Source organism: Mustela nivalis, assembly GCF_964662115.1.
Source record: "Mustela nivalis genome assembly, chromosome: 6".
Classification (NCBI taxonomy): domain Eukaryota; kingdom Metazoa; phylum Chordata; class Mammalia; order Carnivora; family Mustelidae; genus Mustela; species Mustela nivalis.
This window is the reverse complement of record NC_139025.1, coordinates 123,190,852-123,218,602: the sequence shown is the minus strand read 5'-3', so window position 1 is coordinate 123,218,602 and position 27,751 is coordinate 123,190,852. Positions and strand designations below refer to the sequence as shown.

Genomic DNA, 27,751 nt, shown 5'->3' with positions numbered 1-27,751 from the left:
TACGATTACTGTATTCACATCAATATGACTCTTTATCTTGATTAACAGTTTTCTTAAGTAATTGGCTGCTTCCATATTGGGAGCATAGATATTTACAATTGTTAGATCATCTTGGTGGATAGTCCCTTTAAGGATTATGTAGTGTCCTTCTGTATCTCTGACTACAGTCTTTAGTTTGAAGTCCAATTTATCTGATATGAGAATCGCTACCCCAGCCTTCTTTTGAGGCCCATTGGCATGAAAGATGCTTCTCCATCCCTTCACTTTCAGTCTGCGTGTATCCTTAGGTTCAAAATGGGTCTCTTGTAGACAACATATGGATGGGGCCTGTCGTTTTATCCAATCTGCAACCCTGTGCCATTTTATGGGTGCATTTAGGACATTCACATTGATAGATACGGTTTTATTGACATCGAGTTACCTTTGAAGTCTTTCTTTCTGTAGACTGTCTCTATATTTCTGTCAATGCTATTCTTGGGATTTTTCCTCTTTTATAGAACCCCCTTTAAAATTTCCTGCTGTGTCGGCCTGGTGGTTGCATAGTCTTTTAAGCCTTGCTGGTCTTGAAAACTCTTTATCTCTCCATCCATTTTGAATGTCAGTCTTGCTGGATAAAGCATTCTTGGCTGCATGTTCTTCTCATTTAGTGCCCTGAATATATCTTGCCAGCCTCTTCTGGCTTGCCACGTCTCTGTGGACAGGTCTGACGTTATTCTGATGGGCTTCCCTCCGTAAGTAAGGACCCTCGTTGCCCTGACGGCTTTCAAGAGATTATACCTACAATTATAATTCCTCAGTTTGACTATCAGGTGTCGTGATGTTTTTCTGGAATGTATAATCTTGGGTGGAGACCATTTAGCCTCTAGTACATGAACGCTGGTTCCATTCGCGAGATTGGGAAAATTTTCATGAAGGACTTGTTCCACTATATCTTCTAGACTTCTTTCTTTCTCCTCCCCTTCAGGGATTCCAATAATTCTGACGTTGGAACTATTCATGGCATCATTTATTTCCCTGATTCTGTTTTTGTGGTTTCTAAACTGTTTGTTCCAGGCTTCCTCCTGATCCTTTCTCTCTATCTGTTTGTCTTCCAGATCACTAATTCTATATTCTGTCTCAGTTACCCTAGTTTTGAGAGAGTTTAGATTAGATTGAAACTCATTGAGAGCATTGTGAACCTCCTCCCTAGTAGCTTTAAGCTCCGCCCTAACATTGTGAACATCCTGTCTGGTCACTTACATTTCAGCCCTATTCAATTCTGTTTGGTCATCCATGGCTTTCTCCAACCTAGCTATTGCCTGGATAATTGTTAGCCTGAATTCTCTTTCTGACATATTGTCTATGTTGATAGCCGTTAGGTCTGTTGGAGAAGGTCCATCCTCTGTATTTTTATTCTATTGGGCATTCCTCCTCCTAGTCATTTGGTGGGAGATGACTGAACAGATGTAGCTGGATATATCAACTGTTGTGCAGTCAAGGTGCACCCTGGAACACTTCTGAGCAATCAGGATTCCCCACCCAAACGAGGGACAAAAGAAAAGAAAAAGAAAAAGAAAAAAAGAAAAGAAGAAAAAGAGAGAGAGAGAGAGACGGGAAAGAAAGGGAAGATGTAAAAGAAGGTTCAGCCCAGATGGGCCCCATGAGAAGATTTACGAAGTGGACAAACAAAAAGAGATAAAAAGAATGATACAAGTATATGACAAGAGAAAATATATATATATATGCAAATAAAGAAAGGTACCAAGAGCTCGTCAAAAAGAACCACAAGTGTGACATTTATATGCTACCAGGACAAACACAAAAAACACAGAATCACTGGTGGAAGAAGATGGGAGAGTTCTTATAAATTCTCAGTGTGTGCGAGAAAGGTTGTTTTGATTCTTTCTGGATGTATCTTGATATCTTTGTTAAGGGACTCAACTTTCCTAAGATAAAGGGGATTAAAAATACTACCCTATAGGGGTAGTATTGATTGGAGAAAGGGGATTACTTTGAAGTTTAACTCTATATGAATATTAGAGGATAAAAATAAAAAGGAATAAACTACACTAAACTAAACTAAAATTTTAAAAAAGGAATTCAAAAAATAAAAATGCAAAAGAAAAACAGGTGTATGTATCAAAAAGTTCAGGTTAGAAAGGTATTATGGAATTTGATGTACTGTACAGCTTGCTGTGATGGTAAATAGGTTAAAAAAATTACCTATGTGTAAAAAAAAAAATGAACTGAAATAGTGGGAACGAGTGAACAATACAAGTTTTCCTATGAAGTAGTGGTTGTTCTCTTATAGTCCTTTTTTTTTCCTCTTTTTTTTTTCTTTCTTATTTTGTTTTCTGGGGGAGGGGCCTGCCACGTGGGTTGTCAGTCAATGATGTTTCCTGAGTTAAGTCCTCCCGCCCCCCTCAAGGGAGTGGGCTCTGAGGAAACTGGGTTTTTTCAGGCTTTTGTTCTCTGGTGGTTTTTATGCTTGTTCCCTTTTTTTTTTCTCTCACCTTGACCGCCTTTGATGGTTTTTGTAGTTTTAGAGGAAAACAAACCGCACCCTGATCTCCCTCTCAAAGAGAAGCCTCAGTCTGGGTGCAGAGCCTAAATAAGTTCCCCCTTGGCTGCTGGCAGAGAAGGTTCCAAGTCGCAGACCCTGGGGGCGCAGGATCTTTTGCTTGTACCCAAAGCCAAGGCAGTGGCAGCTGTCTGGGAGCTCCCGACCGCCAGAGAGATTCCAAGCAGCAATGGACACTGAGATTTTGCTGCTGGCCTGGGCTGGGAGTGCCTGGCTTGTGCGCACCTCTTTCAGAGGTGGCTATGGGTCAGGCGCGGGTCTCAGGCACTGAGAACGGGGCGCTGGTCTGTAAGCACCAGGCTGGGCTTTTGCGCACCTCTGTCAGGAAAGAGTTTGGGGCTCACGGCTTAGGCTTTGAAACAATGGCGCTGGCCAAAGAGCGCCGGCCGGGCCTTTGTAACTCAGGGGAGCATGAGGGAGGGACGTGCGTGTGTATCTCAAGCTTTGTGGTAGGGCTCACGGGTTCTGCCAACCAGCGTGGCTCCCATCCCCTCACAGGAACTAGAACCCACACATTCACAGGTGCGCTGGTGGCTTAGGGACCAAGAGCTGGTTTCTCTGCCGCACTCTCTCTGCCTCAGCACTGGGGAGGCTGTCCTGGGACCGGGGACTTAAGCCCCTGTCCCTAGCCACCCCGATTCCCACAAACCCCCCCCCCCGTGATCCTTTGCTCTTTTGGAGTGCTTTCAGCCAGTCTCCAAGTTAATGCTGGTCCCCAGACGCAGGGCACTCTGGCTCCTGTGGGGTATTACTTTCCCACCGGTCACCTCTGGTGGCTCCCTCCCCCTTTTGTTTATCTTCCGATATCAGTCTGCCTTTCCCACTCCGCTTTACCTGCCCACTGGCATCTTCTGCTCCTGTAGAGATCCAGCCGTGTATAATTCTGATCTCAGGCTGATTTCAAGGGTGATCGGAGTTCTTTGGTAGGTAATCAGCTCACTTTGGGGTACCGGCTGAAAAGGCGCCTCCTCCTTCTCCCCCGCCATCTTGTCCAAAACCTGAAAAGAAACTTAAAAAATAAATAAAATTTAAATTTAAATAAAGAAGTTGGTTTAGCCAAGTTTGAAGAGGTTGCCGCCCATGTTTTCTTCTAGGATATTGATGATTTCCTTCCTTACATTTAGGTCTTGATCTTTGTGTGTGGCATAAGAAAATGGCCCATTTTCATTCTTCTACATGTTGCTGTCCAATTTCTCCAACACCATTTGTTGAAAAAACTGTCTTTTTTTTCCCCACTGCATATTATTTCCTGCTTTGTCAAAGGTCACTTGACCATATAGTTGTGGGTCCATCTGTGTTTTCTCTTCTGTACTGTTTATCTACATGTCTGTTTTTGTGCCAGTACCATACTGTCTTGATGACTACAACTTTGTAATATAGCTTGAAATCCAGAATCATGATGCCTCTAATTTTGTTTTTCTTTTTTATTATTTTTTAAATTTCTTTTAAGTGTAACAGAATTCAATGTTTATGCACCACAGTCAGTGCTACATGCAATATGTGCCCTCCATAATACCCACCACCAGGCTCACCCAACCTCCCACCTCTCGCCCCTCCAAAACCCTCAGATTGCTTTTCAAAGTCCATAGTCTCTCATGGTTCATCTCCCCCTTCAATTTCCCCCAACTCCCTTATCCTTTCCATATCACCAGGTCCTCTGTGTTATTCCTTATGCTCCACAAATAAGCGAAACCATAAGATAATTATCTCTGCTTGACTTATTTCATTCAGCATAATCTCTTCCAGTCCTGTCCATGTTGATACAAAAGTTGGGTATTCATCCTTTCTGATGGAGGCATGATACTTCATAGTATATACAGACCATATCTTCTTTATCCATTCATTCATTGAAGGGCATCTTGTTTCTTTCCACAATTTGGCGACTGTGGCCATTACTGCTTTGAATAATGGGGGACAGATGGCTCTTCTTTTCACTACATCTGTATCTTTGGGGTAAATACCCAGTAGTGCAATTGCAGGGTCATACTCTATGTTTTTCTTTTTCAGGGCTGTTCTGGCTATTTGGGATCTTTTGTGGTTCAACACAAATGTTAGGATTGTTCTAGATCTGTGGAAAAAATCTAGTGGTATTTTGATAGGGATTGCTTTAAATGTGTGGATTGCTTTGGGTAGTATAGAGATTTAGCAATGTTTGTTCTTCCAATCCATGTGCATGGAATGCATTTCCATTTCTTTGTGTTCTCTCCAATTCCTTTCATAAGTGTTGTATAGTTTTCAGAGTACAGATCTTTTACCTCTTTAGTTATGTTTATTCCTAGGTATCATTGTTTTGGATGTAATTTAAAATTGGATCAATTCCTTTATTTTTATCGCTGCTGCTTTATAATAGTTGTATGCAAATGCAACATATTTCTGTATGTTTATTTTATATCCTGCCACTTTGCTAAATTCACGTATTAGTTTTAGCCATTTTTGGTGGAGTCTTTTGGATTTTCTACATCAAGTATCATATCATGTACAAATAGTGAAAGATTGACTTAATTTTGCCAATTTGGATGCCTTTTATTTATTACTTGTTTGTTTGTTTTAATTTATATTGTGTTATGTTAGTCACCATAAAATACATCATTCGTTTTTGAATCAGTGTTTCTTTTTGTTGTCTGATTGCTGAGGCTAAAACTTGGCTCTCTCTGCTTGACAGGACTATGTTAAATGATAATGGTGGAAATGGACATCCTGGTCTTGTTCCTGATTATGGGAGGATACATATATCCCAATTGATGATGGTATTAGCTGTAGTTTTTTCATGTATGAACTCTATGATGTTAAGCTATTTTCTATCTATCCCTACTTTCTTGGGGGCTTTTACAAGAACGGGTGTTGTATTTTCTCAAATGTTTTTTCTGCATCTATTGAGAGAATCATATATCTTTGTCCTTTCTTCTATTAAGGTAGTGCATATGTTGATTGATTTGCAATATTGAAACAATACTGCAGCTCATGAATAAATCCCACTTCATCGTGGTGAATAATTGTTTTAATATAATGTTGAATTCGATTTCCTAGTATTTTGTTGAGATCTTTTACATTCATGTTCATCAGGGATATTGGCCTGTAATTCTCTTTTTTTTTTTTCCTTAATTCTCTTTTTATAGTGGGGTCTATGTCTGGTTTTAGGATCAAGGTAATGCTATCTTTATGGAATGAATTTGGAAGTTTTCCTTCCATTTCTATTTTTTGGAAAAGTTTCAGAAGAATAGGTATAAACTTTTTTTTTAAATGTCTGGTAGAATTCCCCCTGGGAAACCATCTGGCCTTGGATTTTTGTTTGTTCAGAGATTTTTGATTACTGATTTAGTTTCTTTGCTGGTTATTAGTCTGTTCAAATTTTCTATTCCTGTTTCAGTTTTTGTAATTTATATTTTCCTAGGAATTTGTCCATTTCTTCCAGATTGCCCAGTTTTTTGGTATAATTTTTATAATATTCTTTTATATTTCTCTGGTATTAGTTGTGATCTTTCATCTTTCACTCGTGATTTTATTTATTTGGGTCCTCTTTTCTTTTTGATGAGTCTGGCTAGGTGTTTATCAATTTTATTAACTCTTTCAAAGAACCAACTCTTTTTTATTTTATTTTATTATGTTATGTTAGTCACCATACAGTACATCATTAGTTCTTTTTTTAGCTCACTTTTTTTTTTCATTTTAGTTCATTAATGTTTTTTATTTCTTTTCACCATAACAGTATTCATTGTTTTTGCACCACATCTAGTGCTCCATGCAATTCATGCCCTCCTAATACCCAACACCTGGTTCCCCCAACCTCCCACCCCTCTCCCCTTCAAAACCCTCAGATTGTTTTCAGAGTCCATAGTCTCCCATGGTTCATCTCCCCCTTCAATTTCCCCCAACTCCCTTCTCCTCTCCATCTCCCCTTGTCCTCCATGATATTTGTTATGCTCCACAAATAAGTGAAACCATATGATAATTGACTTTTTCTGCTTGACTTATTTCACTCAGCATAACTCTTCCAGTCCCGTCCATGCTGCTACAAAAGTTGGGTATTCATCCTTTCTGATGGAGGCATAATACTCCATAGTGTATATGGACCACATCTTCCTTATCCATTCATCTGTTGAAGGCCATCTTGGTTCCTTCCACAGTTTGGCAACCGTGGCCATTGCTGCTATAAACATTGAGGTACAGATGGCCCTTCTTTTCCCTATATCTGTATATTTGGGGTAAATACCCAGTAGTGCAATGACAGGATTCATAGGGAAGCTCTATTTTTAATTTCATGAGGAATCTCCACACTGTTTTCCAAAGAGGCTGCACCAACTTGCATTCCCACCAACAGTGGAAGAGGGTTCCCCTTTCTCCACATCCTCTCCAACACATGTTGTTTCCTGTCTTGCTAATTTTGGCCATTCTAAGTGGTGTAAGGTGGTATCTCAATGTAGTTTTCATTTGAATCTCCCTGATGGCTAGTGATAATGAACATTTTTTCATGTGTCTGTTAGCCATTTGTATGTCTTCATTGGAGAAGTGTCTGTCCATATCTTCTGCCCATTTTTTGATATGATTGTCTGTTTTGTGTGTGTTGAGTTTGAGGAGTTCATTATAGATTCTGGATATCAACCTTCTGTATGTACTGTCATTTGCAAATATCTTCTCCCATTTCATGGGTTGCCTCTTTGTTTTCTTGACTGTTTCCTTTGCTGTGCAGAAGCTTTTGATCTTGATGAAGTCCCAAAAGTTCATCTTCGCTTTTGTTTCCTTTGCCTTTGGAGACATATCTTGAAAGAAGTTGCTGTGGCCGATGTTGAAGAGATTACTGCCTATGTTCTCCTCTAAGATTCTGATGGATTCATGTGTCACACTGAGGTCTTTTATCCATTTTGATTTTATCTTTGTGTATGGTGTAAGAGAATGGTCGAGTTTCATTCTTCTACATAGAGCTGTCCAGTTTTCCCAGCACCATTTATTGAAGACTGTCTTTTTTCCACTGTATATTTTTTCCTGTTTTGTCGAAGATTATTTGCCCATAGAGTTGAGGGTCCATATCTGGGCTCTCTACTCTGTTCTACTGGTCTATGTGTCTGTTTTTATGCCAGTACCATGCTGTCTTGGTGAAGATCAATAAACCATTGGCCACACTAATCCAAAAGAAAAGAGAGAAAGCCCAAATTAATAAAATGATGAATGAAAAGGGAGAGACCACAACTAACACCAAGGAAGTAGAAACAATCATCAGAAGTTATTATCAACATTTATATGCCAATAAGCTAAGCAACCTAGATGAAATGGATGCATTCCTGGAAAACTATGAACTCCCAAAATTGAGCCAGGAAGAAATTGACAACCTGAATAGACTGAAATATAGTAACGAGATTGAAGCAGTGATCAAAAACCTCCCAAAAAACAAGAGCACAGGACCTGATGGATTCCCTGGGGAATTCTACCAAACTTTAGCTTACTTTTTGAAATCTTTTTTTTTTTTTTTTTGCTTTTTAAATTTCTTTTCAGTGTACCAGAATGCACTGTTTATGCACCACACCCAGTGCTCCATGCAATGTGTGCCCTCCATAATACCCACCACCAGGCTCACACAACCTCCCATCCCCCGCCCCTTCAAATCCCTCAGAGTGTTCCATGATTCATTGTCTACATATAACACCCAGTGCTCCATGCAATACATGCTCTCCTTAATACCCACCACTGGGTTAACTGATCCCCCCCACACCCCTCTACTCTAGTTTGACAAAGAATGAGCTTTTAGTTCATTGATCTGTTCTACTGGTTTTTGTTTGTTTGTTTTTCTCTATAATGTTTATTTTTTTTTTAAATTAACATATAATGTATTATTTGCTTCAGGGGTACAGGTCTGTGAATCATCAGTCTTACACAATTCACAATACTCACCATAGCATATACCCTCCCCAATGTTCATAACCTAACTTCTTCCCCTGCAGCAATCCTCAATTCTTTTCCTAAAATTAAGAATCTGTTATGATTTGTCTCCCTCCTAATCTGCTCTAATCTATTATTTCCCTTCTTCTGCTGGATTTAGGTTTTAGTTGCTGTTCCTTTTCTAGTTCCTTTAGGTGTAAGTTTAGGTTGTGTATTTCAGACTTCTTTCTTCTTCAGATAGGCCTGTATTGCAGTATACTTCCCTCTTAATACTGCCTTTGCTGTATTCCAAAGGTTTTAGACTGTTGTGTTTCTATTTCCATTTGCTTCCATATATTTATTTCTTCTCTAATTTCCTAGTTAATCCATTCATTCCTTAGTAGGATGTTCTTTAATCTCCATGTATTTGAGGTCTTTTCTAATTTTTTCTTGTGGTTTATTTCAAGTTTCATAGCATTGTGGTCTGAAAATATGCACGATATGATCTTGATATTTTGTACTTGTTGAGAGTTAACTCGTGACCCAGTATGTGAATATATTCTGGAGAATTTTCCATGTACACTCAAAAAGAATGTATATTTTGCTACTTAAGGATGAAATGTTCTTGAATATATCTGTTAGTCCACCTGGTCCAGTGTTTCATTAAAAGTCACTGTTTCCTTGTTGATTTTCTGCTTAGATGATCTATTCATAGCTGCAAGTGAGGTGTTAAAGTCCCCAACTATTGTTGGATTATTATCAATGAGTTTCTTTGTGTTTTTCATTAATTAATTCATATATTTGGCTGCTCCCAAGTTGGCAGTATACATATTTACAATTGTTAAATATTCTTGACGGGTAGAGCCCTCAATTATGATATAATGCCCTTCTTCATCTCCTGTTACAGCCTTTGGTTTAAAATCTAGTCTGATACAAGTATGGTTACTCCAGGTTTCTTTTAATGTCCATTAGCATCATTGTTCTCCATTCTTTCACTTTCAATCTTCAGGCATCTTTAGGTCTAAAATAAGCCCCTTGCAGGCAGCATATAAATGGATCATTTTTTATCCATTCTGATACCCTAGGTCTCTTAATTGGAGGATTTAGTCCATTTACATTCAGAGTGAGTGTTGATAGATATGAATTAAGTTCCATTGTATTACCTGTAAAGTAGGTGTTTCTGGTGATGTTCTCTGTTCTTTTCTAGTCTGTCACTTTAGTCGTGTTTCTTTTTTTTTCTCCACTCACTTAAAATTACTTTCAGGGCTGGTTAATGGTCACAAACTCCTTTAGTTTTTCTTTGTCTGGGAATCTCTTTCTTTCTATTCTTAATGACAGCCTTTCCAGATAAAGAATTTTTGACTGCATATTTTTCCATTCAACATGTTGAACATATTCTGCTACTGTTTTGACCGGATCATTTCTGTGGGCAGATCTGCTGCAAACCTGATCTGTCTTTTCTTGTAAGTTAAGGAATTTTAATCCCTTGCTACTTTCAGGAATCTTTTCTTGTCTGTGTCAGTTAATTTGACTATGACATGGTTGTCAGCTTTTGTTGAATTTAATGGGAGCCCTTTTCTTGGGTTTTGATGTCTATGTCCTTCCCCATATAAGAGACATTTTCAGGCATTATTACTTCATATAAAACTTTTGCCCCCTTTTCTCTCTTCTTTTAGGATTCCCATAATATGACTTTTAAGTTTTATGGAATCAGTGAGTTTCCTAAGTCTATTCTTGTGTTGGATAATTTTTTTTCTCTTTTCTTCAGCTTTATTGTTTTTCATTAATTTGTCTTTACAGCACTATCTGTTTGTCTGCTTTTCCCAGCATGCTGAACAGGTCTTCATCAAGAGTATTTCTAATTTTACTTATTGCATTTTTCATCTTTAGTTCTGTTTTAACTCTTTTATTTATGTTATAGTGGTCTCCTGTTATCTTCTATTCTTTTCTCAAGTCCAGTAAATATCCTTATGACTATTGTTTTAAATTCTCCATCAGGCATATTACTCATAGATCTTTTGCTTAGATCTCTGGCCATGACCTTATCTTGTACTTACATTTGGGATAACTTCTTCCACCTCCACATTTTGTCTAAATCTATGCCTTCTTCTCTATGTTAGAAAAGCCAGTTATGACTACTGCTCCTGAAAGTAATGGCCTTATGAAGAAGAATCATGTAGTGCCCAGAGCCCGGCACTTCAGAGATGTTTCTGGTGTGTGTTGTATGTGCTCTGCTATTGCATTTTGGCTGTCAGGCCAGTCACCTGCAGAAGCTCTCCTTGTCTGCTATGGCCAGTGATTGGTCCTTGACCCAAATGCAGCAAGTTAACCAGGTGTGCCCTGGTCTACTTATGAAATGAGACCTGTCACCACCTCCACAAGATTGAGGCCCTACATAACTTTTTGATGATGTGGTGTGAACAGGGGTTGGCACAGGTCTTTTGCAGGATGGGCCCACTACACTGGGTGTGGTGCATGTGGGACGAGAAGGGCAGTCCCACCAGAGTACAGGCTGGTGGAATATAATGCACTCAAGTTACATAGCCAGTGTCAGTGCCGCACTGATTCCCACAGATGCTCTGTGTTTATGCTGAGGGGGCTGATGAGGGAAATGTCTCTGGCCAGTTCCTTTGTTTCCAGAGAGGTATCTCTATGAATAACTCTGCTCAGACATGTGCTCCAAGAAGAGCAAATAATCTCCATACACTTTGCCCCAGATTTTCTTCATATTTCTGTTTCCATACTGTCTGTCCTTGCATTTTTGCCTGCCTTCTCTTCAGGAGCAGCATAGTGTCCTTGGGCCCTAGCCCTGCCAAGTCCACTGACTTTTTAAACTGTAATAATAAAGCTCCACTTGTTTTAAGAACTCACAAAATTCAGTCCTTATTTTTCAACTCAATGGCTTTGGGTAAATGTTCTCTTGGTGCTTTCCCCTGTGTATTCCAATCTCTCTTGCTATTCTCTTTGACAATGACTTCTTCCACTCTGCAGCATCTGCAATCCATTTCTCCCCTAAACCATGTCTCCATATTTCCTACTTTCTTCAATGGTTCTCTTCTCTCCCTTTAGTTGTCTGTTTCACCCTTCAGGTCTATATCTGGGGTATTTAAGAGATTGATATCTAGTTGCATTCATGGGACAAGATGAGACTAGGGTTCTCCTACACTACCACCATCTTCCTTTACCCAACAGTTTTGAATTTTTTGTCAGGCAGTTCATAAACCTACATTTCTTTGGGGTTAATTTACTGAAGTTTAATTAGTTTCCCTTGGTGGTTTGATGTTTCACTGATTCTTGATTCATGATTTATGTAGACTAGCACTGATGTCCGAAGATTCAAAGGAAAAAAATACCCCTTCCTTCCTTTGTATACAGTTTTTAGTAAGTAAAGAGTCTTCTTCTAATTCCACAGGCTAACAGGACTATTTCTGGGATCCCGGTTGAACAGGGCTTGAATTTGGTCATGTGGCCACTGCCATATCTACAGTGGGGTTCATGACTAGCAGGCCTATTAATGAGGGGACAAGCAAGCAAGGTTCCTGTGGGATCAACAGGTCAGTGGGACTGCCTCTAGGATCATAGTCAAAAAGGGGCTGGGGCCAAGTCACAGAGTTTTTTCTGGGTCCACAATCAATTTATTGTTTAATATAATTTATTTATATTGTGTAATATAATTTATTAATTATATTACCTATAATCAGGGCCTTGGACAGTATGTTTACTGTTGGTTCCCTGTGTGGGTAGAACTGCCCCAAGACATTATAAAATAGGGCTGGAACTAAGTCTCAGGGCCACTTCAGTGTCCATAGATAAGACTGATATCAGTGGAACTATTACTAGGAATCCTGAAATGCATCACAGGGCTCCTGGGCAGGCAAGGGATGCAGGGGTGATTCTAGGCTATTGTACAGCAGAACAGGAGCCAGGTCTTAGGGCTATGTCAAGATCTACAATTGAGACTAAAGTCAGTGGCCTGGTTACCAGGGGAAGAGATAGGTTGGTTTCCTTTCATGTCCATGAGTGGTAAAGAGTTACTCCAGAGTGTGGCAGAGCAGGTCTAGAGGGCCAAGCCATAGGGCCACTTCAGTATTCACAAAGATTGGAATATTACTACCAGGGACACCAATGGGCATAACTCTTCTAGTATCCCTTGGTGAATGAGGCTGCTTTCAAGACCACAACCAAACTGGGTTGGAGCTGAGTCCATGGCAGGATTTTTCAGTCTGCAGCGAGGACCATGTTTAAAGAGCCTATCATTAGGGCATGGACCTGCCTTCTAAAAGCAGCTTTATTTAGTCTTGGGCCTCACTGGAGTTTCACAGTCTCCTACATGGAGCCCAAAGCTCCCACAAAGGCACTTTTATCCATGGATGGCTGCCAGATCACTATTTTTCTTGGAGCACATGAGGGATTTCCTACTTTGTCATTTTGCTCCCTCTATTTTTTAAATAAATTTACTTAGTTTTAATTTCTAGAATTACTATTTTGTTCATGCTTATAAGCCTTTCCATTTTGCTTATGAAATATGTCATCATCTTCTATGCATTCTTCAGAATAGACTTACATTTTTTCTGTGTTTCTCCTAACATATAGTCCTCTGCCAGTCAGTTTTAAGGTTGATGGGTTACATTTTTTCCTTCATCTTGCCTCATGTACAAAAGGGAATTTTGTACATTGTACATTTTGAGTAGAATAAGGGTGGAAATTTATTTGCACTGTCCATTTTGTTTTGTTTTGTTTTAGAGAGTATGTAGTAGCTTGGGAGAAAGAATTATCACTCAAATTTCACCATAAGTCCAGTTTACCTCAAACTGAGAAATAGCTTTTTTAAAATTTTTTAACATCTTAATTTAATTTTATTTTTTTCAGTGTTCCAGGATTCATTGTTTATACACCACACCCACTGCCATGCAATATGTGCCCTCTTTAATAGCCACCACCAGGCTTATCCACCTCCAAGCCCCTCCCTTCCAAAACCCTTAGTTTGCTTCTCAGAGTCCATAGTCTCTCATGCTTTATCTCTCTGATTTCTCCCAATTCACTTTTCTTTGGCTTATCCTAATATCCTCCATGTTATTCCTTATGCTCCACAAGTAAGTGAAACCATATGATAATTGACTCTCTCTGCTTGACTTATTTCACTTAGCATAATCTCTTCTGTCCCATCCATGTTGATAAAAAAAAAGTTGGGTATTCATCCTTTCTGATGGGGGCATAATACTCATAGTATATATGGACCATATCTTCTTTATCCATTCTTCTGTTGAAGGGCATCTTGGTTCTTTCCTCAGTTTGGCGACTGTGGCCACTGCTGCTATGAACATTGGGGTACAGATGGCCCTTCTTTTCACCATATCTGTACTTTGGGGGTGAATAGACAGTAGTGCAATTGCAGGGTCATAGGGTAGCTCTATTTTTAATTTCTTAGGGAATCTCCACACTGCTTTCCAAAGTGAATGAACCAATTTGCATTCCTACCAACAGTCTAAAACGTTCCCCTTTCTCCACATCCTCTCCAACACATGCTGTTTACTGTCTTGTTAATTTTGGCTATTCTAACCAGTGTAAGGTGGTATCTCAATGTGGTTTTGATTTGAATCTCCTGGATGGCTAATGGTGATGAACATTTTTTCATGTGTCTGCTAGCCATTTGTATGTCTTCTTTGGAGACATGTCTGTTCATGTCTTCTGCCCATTTTTTGATTATCTGTTTTGTGTATGCTGAGTTTGTGGAGTTCTTTATAGATCTTTATAGATCTTCTCCCATTCTGTGCATTGCTTCTTAGTTTTGTTGACTCTTTCCTTTGTTATATAGAAGGTTACTTTATCTTGATGAAGTCCCAAAAGTTCATTTTCTATGTCCCCAACATGGAAGCAGCCAAATACATAAGTCAACTGATAAAAAGTAGTGTCATATTGATATGAATACATTAATTGTAGGGGATCTGAGAAATAGCTTTTATAGTATACCATCTGCCTATCCTTATAAGTCCCTCTATATTTTTCTTTGTGTGCGTGCTATATTCATAAATCTTAAATATTATCTTGACTCCAGATATTTTGCTATCTTGAGGAATTTTATTTGAATATTAGCGCCTTATTAGTGTATTTTAAGTAGCAAACCAATAATAATTGTTGCTAATTTATTCTTTTGATGGATGTAGTGGTTAATATTTTACATGTATTAATCAGATGTATTTATTATATCCATCTCTCATTTTCAATTATTTGCTATTAATATCTGTTGCTCTTGCAAATAATAGTGCATTAAACTGAATTCAGATGTTGGGAAGTCAGCCAGATCAGGAAAATGACAAAAGTATTCTTTTTGTAGGGTATTTTTTGTGACTTCAAAGGAAATCTATTTTGGACAATAGTAATGAGGAATAGGGTTTGTGGTTTTTTTAAAAAGATTTTTTAAATTTATTTGACAGAGAGAGTCATGACAAGAGAAAAAGCACAGCAGAAGGAGTGGGAGAGGGAGAAGCAGGCCCCCCTCAGAGCAGGGAGTCTGATCTGGGGCTTGATCTCAGGACCCTGGGATCATGACCTGAGCCGAAGTCAGATGTTTAATGACTGAGCCACCCAGGTGTCCCAGAATGGGTGGTGTTTTTGTTGTTGTTTTTTTAATCTAGCTATTTGGCAGCATTTACTGATTAATGAAGGCAAGTCATAGAATAGATTTGGTTTGTATATGTGCATATTGAAATGAAGTTGCTCCTAATAAAATAAAATAGAGAATTATATAGGGTAATGATTCCATACTTTAAATATGGACATATATCTTCTCTCCTGAACTACAGATTAATCAAGTAAAAGTAATATCTCATGGTCAGATAGATCTTAGAATAATTTAATAATTTTAAGTGACATAATCCAACTTCACATTTAACTCTTGATTTTTTCCCTATGTTATTGAATAAATATATCAGAATTAAAAACTCCCTCACTGCAATATCACTTTTTGTATTACTCTAAAGAGAAAGATTCTGGGAAGCTTCTGGAATTACCATTATAACCAGATTTACTAAAGTCAAGTTAAAGGTCTACCTGTGCTGTTTTTCACTGTAAGCTAAATGCAAGTAGTAAATTGCTGAGAGCATTAGTGTGGTGCGTGGAATGTTTATTGGTTGTGCTCATTCTGTTTGGCTCAAGAATAAGAATAAGCATCTGGGGTTGCTGATGTCCAGCTGAGTGGTCTTTCATAATACAAATAAGACTAATGTAAGTTGGTATTTCATTTCAAACTAATGATGTACTATACCTTGGCTAATTGAATTTAAATTCAAAAGTATACAATAAAAATAAAATAAAATAAGCTTTGGCAATGTTTCACAATATGGCATTTACTAGAAACCATTGAATTGTATACTTTAAAAGGGTGAATTACATGTGCATAATGTAAAAAAAAAAAAAAAAGAAAGAAAAGAAAAGAAAAAATAAAAAGAAAGAAAGGCAGGGCACCTGGGTGGCTCAGTTGGATAAGCAACTGCCTTTGGCTCAGGTCATGATCCTAGAGTCCTGGGATTGAGTCCCACATCAGTCTCTCTGCTCAGCAGGGAGTTTGCTTCTCCCATAGACCTCTCTCCTCTCATGTTCTCTCTCTCTCTTAAATAAATAAATGAATAAAATATTTTTAAAAAAAGACAAAAAGACTCACTTTTAGTACTTTTCAATTGAGGCCATCAATAATCCTCATAATACCTCTCATAATATCCCTTCATAATACTCCTCAGTCTCACAATACCCTTACTATGTTCTTTTCATTTTTTACATCACAGGGCATTTTTTTTTTTTAAGATTTTTTTTTTTTTTATTTGTCGGAGAGAGAGCGCGAGCGAAAGTGAGCACAGGCAGACAGAGTGGAAGGCAGAGTCAGAGGGAGAAGCAGGCTCCCTGCGGAGCAAGGAGCCCGATGTGGGACTCGATCCCAGGACGCTGGGATCATGACCTGAGCCGAAGGCAGCTGCTTAACCAACTGAGCCACCCAGGCGTCCCCATCACAGGGCATTTTTAACATCACGAGGTATGTTCATTCTTTACTGGGTGTAATACAGCTTTAGAATTTCAAATTTTAAAGATAACTGCTATATACTTATTTGAATAGCTCAGCAGAGAGAATTATTGGCCATTTGCAAAGTAAAGCACTCAGAGAAGAAAAAAATGAATAAATGACATAACATAAATAACAAAGGATCAAGCAAACGTGATGTTTGTGGCAAAAGATGTCTGTATGATTAATTAATATAGAACTAATGCTATGCATTATTTTTGATTAATCTAATGCATTATCTTACCAGATCCATTTTTTTTTTTTGTAATGTTTTGCAGGTCAAAAGCTCGAACAGGTTACTGGTTTTTGGGTTTTTTTCAAGTTAATAAGTTACTTTCAGGGAATAAAGGTGAGTGGCTAACCTGGCGTTTTTGAAATTATGACATTTTATTACTAGTGATGTCAGTGTTTCAGAGTCATGAGCTCATTTTTTCAGAGTATTAAGAAAGAATATTTTATGATAGATATTTTTCCCAGTGAGTGTCCCTACATAGAACAAAGAATCCTCCTTATTTCTTCCTTTTTAAAAATATCTTTTTAGGGGTACCTGGGTGGTTCAGTTGGTTAAGCGGCTGCCTTTGGCTCAGGTCATAATCCCAGGGTCCTGGAATTGAGCCCTGCAACAGGCTTAATTCTCAACAGGAAGCCTGCTTTCCTTCTCCCATTCCCTCTGCTTGTGTTCCTGCTCTCACTGTCTTTCTCACTCTCTGTCAAATAAATGAATAAAATATTTTTAAAAATTTAAATATCTTTTTAAAATAATGAATAACAATCTGAGGGGTTTGAAGTGTTGGGGGGGTGGGAGGTTGGGGTACCAGGTGGTGGGTATTATAGAGAGCACAGATTGCATGGAGCACTGGGTGTGGTGAAAAAATAATGAATACTGTTATGCTGAAAATAAATAAAAAATAAATTTTTAAAAAATGAAGAAGAAAAAAATAATGAATAACTTTGGGGAATTATTTCCATATTTCTTTTTTTCACAATTTTATATTGAATGAAAATAATCTTGTTAGCAAAATTCAACTGTGCTAAATACTGATTTTTTAAATCTTTATCTGAAATATTCACAACATATATGCTTCCACTCATGCTATAACCACAATTTTTATTATTGTTGGTATCTCCTTGGCTCTTTATAATTTTTGTTGATTAAAGGATTTTTTAAAATATTCCCAATAAATCTTACCTAATTTTATTAGAATAATCAAAAGTAGCATTTTTAATACTATATATACGGGTCCCATTAGTCAGGTACTAAATAAAATAGTTGCTACATATTTGCTGTTCTTTATTCAAACCTGCACAACATAAGTCTGGCTATGGAAATGCTTATTTGTTGGGAGGGCAATTGTCTGGATCAATGATGAGCACAATTGTCTGAGGATGCTGAGGGACTCATTCCAGATGTCAATCTGAGGTCCAGATGAGTTGCCATCTACTAGGACAAATAAGACTCTCAGGGCCTGGCTGTTTTTAATGACCCCTCAGTAACAACATAATAGCACTGTTAGTGTGCTTTCTCTTTTTTCCAGAACAGGGCATTTATGTCTTATTTTATAAGTCACTATGCACCTTTATATATGATCAGTGATCCAAGATTGCTTCATTTGCTTACTTTGGACAAAAGTTGTAGAAAGATAATTATATAAAGAAAATATGTTCTTGAGTAAAAACTGAGAAAATAATGATTGAATTAAGGAAAGAAGAAACTAATGGGTACTGAAATTCTCATTTGGGCTAAAAGAAGAAAAGATTTTATGTCTATATCAAATAATGACAATGGAACTAATTTAAGCTTTTTGTTAACTTTACTGTTGAAAATTTTCTGATACTCTTTGTTTTTTTTTCTTTCTGTCATGTTTTGCTGAGATAGAAGGACTAGGATCATGGGTTTGACTTCAGAGAATAGAGGTGAGTAACTAAACAAAGAACCTTTGAAGCTCATATGTGTATGTTATAGTCTGTGTCACCAGGTCTTGAGGTCTCTATGTTCATCTTTTCTGAAATTTATTCAAGAATATTTTTATAATGTGCCTTTTTCCTCATTGAGACCTTCATCAAGGTTACCTACATTATTGTATCCTTATAATTAGTTCTTTCATTTTAATTATTTTATGCTTTGATAGAAAGATGCTATTAAGAAAATTTTTTAGCAATTTCATTTTGGATCAATATTATCATAGTGAAATCCAAATATGTCAAGATGTTATGATTTCTTCATCTGCTTAATTATTTAAATTTAAGAATAGAAACTCTATGATTCATAAGGTTTTTGTGGCCACATTGTTTTATATTTCTGCTTCTACTTTAATATTTGGGTATTGACATGAATTGTTTCTCATTTTTGCAACATGGAAAGTTGTATGTAAAATTTTGTTAGATCTCTTTAAGACCATCAAGTTTTTATATGATTAAAATTTCTATAATTCTTTAGAAACACAAAAAAGCTCAATTTTCAATACTGCTCTAGGCCTTTAAAAAGGATATTATGTTAGAGCTATTAAATGGAGAGATACAAAAATGTCATATCATTATTATTGCTTACTAAAACTTGAAATACACATCCCTAAGAAAAAAATGGTTTATATATTTCCTGGCAAGCTTTGTTGAAAATTTTGTTACCTGGGACCTAGTGGTCGCTGACTTAAGCATAGACAAAATTTTTCTTGACAAAGTTCTATTACAAATCTTATGAGGTAGAGATTATTTTTGTCATAATTTATTATAATTTTAAAATTTATAGTGATTATCTAGAACCACAGAAGGTAATTCTAAAGAACTGAGTAACTACGTATTGCATAGAGCACTGGGTGTGGTGCATAAACAATGAATCTTGGAACACTGAAAAAATTAAATTAAACTTAAAAATAAAAAAATGAAAGAAATGATCCCAGATCAAAGAGGAAATTAGCTCTGCCAGATATTAAAATGAACTCTAGAACCTCAATCATTAACAACCTTTGAACAGGCATATAGATAGCAGGAACAATAGGGTCTGTTTTTATTTAGAAACCCTATTCTTACAAGACTCTACTTGTATATTTGTTACCATTAGTAGATTCACAGATTTATGGAGTTGGTGATACTGTCTCAATCCAAACAGCATAACAGCACATTGATGCATAATATCTATGCAGTAAATTCTCCATATTATGATGCTATATTATAGGACTCAGACATAGAGGGAAAATATAACTAACACAAAATAATCTTCTTTTATGATTAGTTCTTTGCCCCAAAGGCAACTATTCTGAAAGTGTATTTCACATTTTCCCTCATTTTTTCTTTATAAAAATGTAATTATATAGTTTTGCTTTCTTTGTGACTGCATCATTTACTCAAGATTCTTACTAGTCAGAAGAACATTTTATTTGAAACATCATATTAATTACTGCAAGTTCTTTAGTAATGTCTTCTTTGTGTCTTTTATCTGTTAATATTTTGTGTTATCTCTCACTCTTGATTAATCTTGATAGGAGGGTTTCAATCATATTATTTCAATTTTTTTTTTTTGGTGTTGCTTTTTCCTTTTGTAAGTCTGCTCTCTATTTTGCTGTTTTCTGCTCTTAACCTCGTTAATTTTTCCTTATATCTTTCTGGATTTGTACTTGTCTATCTTCATCTAGCTTCTTGCGAAATATAATTTATTGATTTTTTTTTTAGCCTTCCTCAACTCTAATATATTGCTTTTCACTCTAAATTTCTCTGTAAGCACTTTTTAGCTGCATGAGCACAAGTTTAGTATTTATATCTTCTCTATTACTAATATAAATATATTTTCTTAGTTCTATATTGATTTATTTTTAAATTATGGAGTATTTAGAAGAAGTAGGGTTTTTCCTCCTTGATCCTTAATGATTTATAAACTAATTCTACATGATGAAAAAACATACTTTGAATTGATTTTATTACTTTTTAATTGTTTTGTATCTCTGCAATGGTACAGGGTATGCCATAATTCAATAAGTATTCCATTTTTACTTATAATTACATTAATATAAGATTATCATTGCAGATTTAGTGTTCTATATATGCCAGTTAGTTAGTTCTATTTTGAAATTGCCTTACCTATATCTCTTGTATATTTACTAGTCTATGATCTGAAAATAAGTTACTCAGGAAAAGTCATGGGGGAGATAGGCATGGAAATATGACACCTTGGTGGTTTCTGGAATGCTTGTAATTTTATATTTTGATCTGTGTCTTGATGAGTTGTTTTGTTTGGATGGTGCAAATTTATTTAGCTGTACACTTTTAATGCATGGACTTTTCTACATATATAACATTTTAGTATAAAGTTTAAAATATCCCATCAAATTAAACCAAATATTAGCTAATACATTTCCTAGAAATATTGTCTAATATTGGTAATGTGTTACTTGGGACATAGAGATGGATATCTTCAGGATAAGTCGAGCATTCTCTTCTAAATGCAGACATTATTAGTGAATAATAGCATTACACTGACAATCATACCAAGATAGACTTTTATTAACAATCACTTAAATACTATTATTAATTACAAAACAAAATTTGTATACTAAGATTCAGATTTTCTGAAAAACCCATTGTCTGGATAAATCATAGTTTTATAAAATTTTATTATAGTAATTTATACTCTGATAACACATGAAAGGATGACAGTAAGAGAACAAAATTTATTGCATTGGTAAAAATTGTTCCCATAAAGAATTAGAATAATCTTCCATAGTGGGAATTTTTAAGGTTCAAGCATTATGTGTGTTTTTCTCAGGTAAGTTTGAGATTCATATTTGGTATATGGGTTTTTTCTTCATTTATTTATCTTTAGTACAGGTAATGCATACTTAAGAGTGAGAAAATAAGAAAATAAATATAAAGGTATAAGTTATGATACCTGAATGAGGTAGTAAATTAATCACACAGGATACAGAGACTTTTAATCTAGCATAATGTTTACTTAGCTTTATAAAAGTGTGTAGAATGGAATATACAGAATGTACATTGTCATCTCACTGAAATATCTAATAGTTACCGAGACACAGGTTTGTTTCACACTGACCACGCTACGAACATTTTATGAGTTTCTCATATAAGAGCCTAAGGGTGGGTGTATGTGTGTATTTTTTATCAGAAATTGATACAGAAAAACAAGAAAATCTGGTTGTCAATATATATAATATATATTATTCAGGGTCATGTTGAGTGAGTCATGGTTACATATCAACCATGCTTTACTCAACTCTGGAGTGAGCCTACAGGTCATGCATTCCAAGTAGAGATAGCAAGTTAAAGTCTCTCTGCACACAATATTATTTAACAATTATTTTCTGTCAGTATTTTCCAAATATACTGTGTGAAAATAAATCCAAGGTCATTTCTCTAGGCCAGCCTAAGTATGTGCTGAGCTCATTACTTACTTTCTTACTTATAAAAAATGATAATTACATTGAGTTATCATAACAAAATTGGCATGATAGAATAGATATTGAAGTGTAAGTAATGATCCTCTTGGTTTGGCTTAAGATGACCCAAAAGAAAATTGGAAAAGCACATATGGCAGGAAAGCATTGATATGATTTCTTTATCTAGAGAATTTAGTCATTTCTCTGTGTATGTATGTAATAGAAATAATACCATTAAATAGAAAAATTTGTTTTTTATATTAATGGAAATAAAAAATTAAAGGAGAAGAACATTAAGTGAAGATATAAAGTAAAAATATAAAGCTACATAGGAATTCAATCAGCAGATGAGCACCTGGTGGTAATATTGTTCCAATGTGGGAAAATATTGCTTAGGATAAAGAAGAGAGACAAAGCTGATGAAAGTGAGTTTATATGAAGTGTTTTGGTGTGGATCATTTTTCACTTCAATAATCTAAGTGGTAAATTTTGAAAATCAATTTCGGCCACATTATTTAATCTGTTATAATTTTTGTGTGTCAACATTGCCATATCCTTAACTGTGTCATCACCATATGGTCTGAAGATGCTTATGAGATTATTGTGTTGTCAGTTTCAATAAACTAAAGGTGAAGTGCTCACTGTTTTCTTAATATAAATAACAACACTGTAAGAAAACATCTCAGTTATGAAGGAGGCATGTGAAGATGGCAGAGTGGGAGACCCCTAAGCTCACCTTATTCCATGTTTACAATTTGATATCACTCACATCTGAGTAAATAAACTGGCAAAACAAACTCCACAATTAAATGTGGAGAATCCATATCAGTGAAGTTAAAAAAGGCAAAAATGGTGGTCTAGAGCTTCCCACAGGAGGGAGAGACCTAAAATCAGAGACAGGGTAAGTCATCAGGGAGTGCACATGGGGAAAACAAGTCCTCATAATGTCTGGCCTTGAAAACCAGAGGGCTAATTTTGTATGTTTGTATAACAAGCAAGACTTGAAGCCTGGAGTGTACGTACGTATGTATGTATATATGTATGTATTTGTCACAATACAGTACTCCATTAGTTTTTAATATAGTGTTCCATGATTCATTGTTTGCATATAACACCTATTGCTCTTTGCAATACATGCCCTTCTTAATACCCATCACCAGGCTAACCTAAAGCACCCAACCCTCTGAAATCTTCAGTTTGTTTCCTGGAGTCCATAGCCTTTCATAGTTCGCCCCCCTCTCTGATTCTCCCATTCCTTTTTTCTTTCTTTTTCCTAATGCCCTCCATGCTATTCCTTCTTCTTTATGTTCTACATATAAGTGAAACCATTTGATAATTGTCTTTCTCTGCTTGACTTATGTCACTTAGCATAATCTTCTCCAGTCCCATGCATGTGGATGCAAATGGTGGGTAGCCATCTTTTCTGATGGTTGAGTAATATTCCATTGTATATATAAACCACATCTTCTTTATCCATTCATCTGTTAAAGGGCATCCAGCTCTTTCTAAAGTTTGGCTATTGGTGACATTGCTGCTATGAACATTGGCATACATATGGCCCCTCTTTTCACTACATCTGTATCTTTGGGGTAAATACCCAGTAGTGCAACTGAAGGGCCATAGAGTAGCTCTATTTTTAATTTTTTGAGGAACCGTCACACTGTTTTCCAAAGTGGTTGCACCAACTTGCATTCCCACCAACAGTGTAAGAGTGTTCCCCTTTCTCCACATCCTCTCCAACATTTGTTGTTTCCTGTCTTGTTAACCTTTGATATTCTAACTGGTGTAAGCATTTCAATGTGTTTTTCATTTGTATTTCCCTGATGGTTAATGATGTTGAACATTTTTCATGTGTCTGTTAGCCATTTGTATGTCTTCTTTGGAGAAGTGTCTTTTATTTGTCTGCTGCCCATTTTTTTGACTGGATTATTTGTTTTTTGAGAATTGAGTTTGAGAAGTTCTTTATAGATTTTTGGATACCAGCCCTTTTTATATAATGTCATTTACAGATATCTTCTCACGTTCCCTGCTTTGCTTCTTAGCTTTGTTGTATGTTTCCTTTGATGTACAAATGCTTTTTATCTTGATGAGTCTCAAAAGTCCATTTTTGCTTTTCTTTCCCTTACCTTTGGAGATGTGACCTGAAAGAAGTTGCAGTGGCCAGTGCCAAAGAGGTTACTGCCTATGTTCTCCTCTAGGCTTTTGATGAATTTGTCTCACATTTAGGTCTTTCATCCTTTTTGAGTTTATCATTGTGAATGGTGTAAGAGAATGTATGCATAGCTGTCCAATTTTCCCAGCACCGTTTATTGAAGAGACTGTCTTTTTTCCATTGGATATTTTCCCCTGCTTTGTTGAAGATCAGTTGACCATAGGGTTGAGGGTCCATATCTGAACCTCTATTCTGTTCCATTGACCCATGCTTCTGTTTTTTTGCAAGTACCATGCTGTCTTGTGATCACAGCTTTGTAATATAGCTTGAAATCAGTCACTGTGATGCCCCCAGCTTTGTTTTGTTTTTTCAATATTTCCTGGGTGATTTGGTGTCCTTTCTGCTTCCATACAAATTTTAGGATTGTTTGTTCCACCTCTGTGAAGAATGTCGATGGTATTTTGATCAGGATGGCAATGAAAATATATATTGCTCTGGGTAGCATAGCCATTTTAACAATGCTTATTCTTCCAATCCATGAGCATGGGATATTTTTCCTTTTTTTTTTCTTTCTTCTTTCAAGTCACTGGTTCATACACATACACCTACAGCTCCTGGATCCTGTCAGGGTGCTACACTGAAGGCCTTTCCCCACTGATACTATGTTCTGTCTCCAGCATGGGACGGTTTTGTGCTCCACTGCTGTTTCCCCTTCCTGGTGCCAGCTTATGTTGGCTATCTCTCTTCTTCTTATCTTGTGATATCTGTATGCAGAATCACAACTACCCACTTCATACCTCAAGACTGTCAAAGATTTTATGCGTGTAGAGATTCAGATATAAAGTTTTACATCTTAGGCTGATTTTATGGGTGATCAGAATGTTTTGGTAGATATCCAGCTTAATTCAAGGGACCAGTTGAAATAGGGTCCCCTACTCCTCCACCATCTTTTTTTTTCTAAAGTCTGGAACTTTAAAAGTCAACTGACTCAGCACTGAGAAACCTGGAAGAACCAGTGATAGCTGGGGTTTTGCCCTTAAAAAGACAAGGAGAAGCAACATAGAAGCAACAGCTTGCAGAAAGGGAGGGAGATTAGTTTACACTGATTTCAGAGTGTGTTAGGAGACTTCTCTGGAACCTGGGATACTTTCTCCCCCACTCCCAACATAAACACAAAAACACCTCTGGGGTTGTGGGGAATAGCACTGCACAAACAATTGCTACCTAACCTGCTAGCAGCACACCCCATCCACAAGTTCTACAAGGACCCACCCACTCCAAGTCTACTGGCCTCAGCCCTTACTTACCTCATTAAAAATTTTGTGAAGGACTTACAGCCTGTCAAGCCACTGATTCTGTGTCATTCCCAAGGAACTAATATGATCCAGGGGATCTGGTCAAAGACTAGAGGCTCCATGCAAATTTTTCTAAAACTGCTACCTGGCAACAAAGCCCTTCTGCTGCAGTACTCCCTAAGAGCTTGCCTTTCTGGGTCTCACTAACATCACAGAGAGCAAACACAGCACACAACAAGCAAGGAGTCAGTACAGATGTTCGAACTGAAAGGAAAAGTGACTCAGACACAAAAGCAGGACACAAGCAACACAAAGAGGAATCTGAACTGAAGTTTTGGTTCTGATGAATAGGAGAAACTGTGCTATAAGGGACTTCAGGACCTCTTTTTCACAAAGCCACTACTTTTAAGAGTAGAAGACATAGCAGAATTTCCTAACACAGGAAACAAACACAGATATGTACACAAAATAAGGAGACAGAGGAATATGTGCTAAATGAAAGAATAGGACAAAATCCCAGCAAGAGATAGAAGTGAAAGAGAAATAAGTAATATGTCTGATACATAATTTAAAGTAATGATCATAAAGATACTCACTGGACTTCAGAAAAGGATGACAGACATCAATGAGGTGTTTGACAAAGAGATATAAATAAAATATCAGAGATGAAACACTCAATAAGTGAAATTAAAAGTACAATGGCTGGAATAAATAGTAAACTACAGGAGGCGGAGGAAAGTATCAGTGACCTGGAAGAGGAGAGAGTAATGGAAAAGAAGCTGAACAGGTAAGATACAAATATTGCATAATGAGAATATACTTAGAGATCTCAGTGACCTCGTCAAGTGTAATAACATTCACATTACAGGTACTCCAGAAGGAGAAGAAGAGAAAGAAGTCACAAAATATGTTTGAAGAAATAATAGCTGAAAACTCCCTTAATCTGGGGAGGGAAACAGAGTTCCAGATTCAGAAGACAAAGAGATTCTCCAAAAAATTCAACCCAAGGAGGTCCACACCAAGACACACAGTAATTAAAATGGTGAATAATAGTGATACAAAAGGAATATTAAAGGTTGCAAGAGAAAAGAAAACAGTTACATATCAACTGATTTCTCAGCAGAAACTTTGCAGGCCAGAGGAAATTTGCATTATGTAAAGGTGCTAAAAGGGAAAAATCTGCAGCTAAGAATAGTTCATCCAGCAAGGATATTGTTCAGTGTTTTGTTTTGTTTTGTTTTTCTTTATTTATTTTCTTTATTTGTTTTATTATGTTATGTTACTCACCATACAGTACATCATTAATTTTTTAAAGATTTTATTTATTTATTTGACAGAGAGAGAGAAATCACAAGTAGACAGAGAGTCAGGCAGAGAGAGAGGGGGAAGCAGGCTCCCCATTGAGTAGAGAGCCCGATGTGGGGCTCGATCCGAGGACCCCGAGATCATGACCTGATCTGAAGGCAGAGATTCTAACCCACGAAGCCTCCCAGGCACCCCGTGCATCATTAGTTTTTGAGATAGTATTCCAAGATTCATTGTTTGTGTATAACACCCAGTGCCCCATACAATGCATGCCCTTCTCAATATCCATTTCCAGGCTATCTCATTCCCCTACACCTTTCCACTCTAAAACCCTCAGTTTGTTTCCCTTGCTATCAGTCAGAATAGAGGGAAAGATAAAGCATTTCTTGGAAAACAAAAGCTGGAAAAATTTATGACCATTAAACCAGGCCCACAAAAAAGAAAAAAAAAAAGGTTAAGGGACACTGTGAGTGGAAAACAAAAACCGTAAGTAACAGTAAGAAAAATAGAAAGTACAAAAGCAAAAAAAAAAAATTATATATATATATATATATATATACATAAAGTATACCAGTAAGAATCGCTTAAGAAAAGCAAAAAATAGGGGGAGAAGTCAAAATGGCAGAGAAGTAGCAGGCTGAAACTACTTCAGGTAGCAGGAGATCAGCTAGATAGTTTATCTAAATATTGCAAACACCTACAAATCCAACGGCAGATCAAAGAGAAGAAGAACAGCAATTCTAGAAACAGAAAATCAACCACTTTCTGAAAGGTAGGACTGGCAGAGAAGTGAATCCAAGGCGATGGGAAGATAGACCCCCAGGGGAGGGGCCGGCTCCTGGCAAGCGGCAGAGCAATGGAGCACAAAATCAAGACTTTTAAAAGTCTGTCCCACTGAGGGACATCACTCCAGAGGCTAAACTGGGGTGAAGCCCATGCAGGGTCAGCATGGCCTCAGGTCCCGCAGGGTCACAGAAGTATTGGGGGTGTCTGAGTGTCACAGAGCTTACAGATATTAGAACGGGGAAGCTGGCTACAGAGACAGAGCCAAGGAGTGAGCTCCCAGCCCGGGGTTACCTTGAACCGGTCGCAGGCTTGGTGAGCTCAGAGTGCGGCCAGAGGCCATGGAGATGGAAGTAATTGGGCGCT

The 27,751-nt window shown here is 37.1% G+C and overlaps 1 protein-coding gene across 1 annotated transcript in view; it reads left to right on the top strand.

The window, feature by feature from the left end:
- Window positions 1-26,430, top strand: part of LOC309867595 (uncharacterized protein) — a 57,147-nt gene extending 30,717 nt beyond the window's left edge. Inside the window, exons 8-10 of the mRNA XM_082736598.1 lie at window positions 16,742-16,812; window positions 18,340-18,377; window positions 26,166-26,430. Coding sequence (XP_082592724.1) covers window positions 16,742-16,812; window positions 18,340-18,348 — 80 coding nt within the window. The 3' untranslated portion in view covers window positions 18,349-18,377; window positions 26,166-26,430. The remainder of the gene's footprint in view (window positions 1-16,741; window positions 16,813-18,339; window positions 18,378-26,165) is intronic.
- Window positions 26,431-27,751: the final 1,321 nt, after the last annotated feature.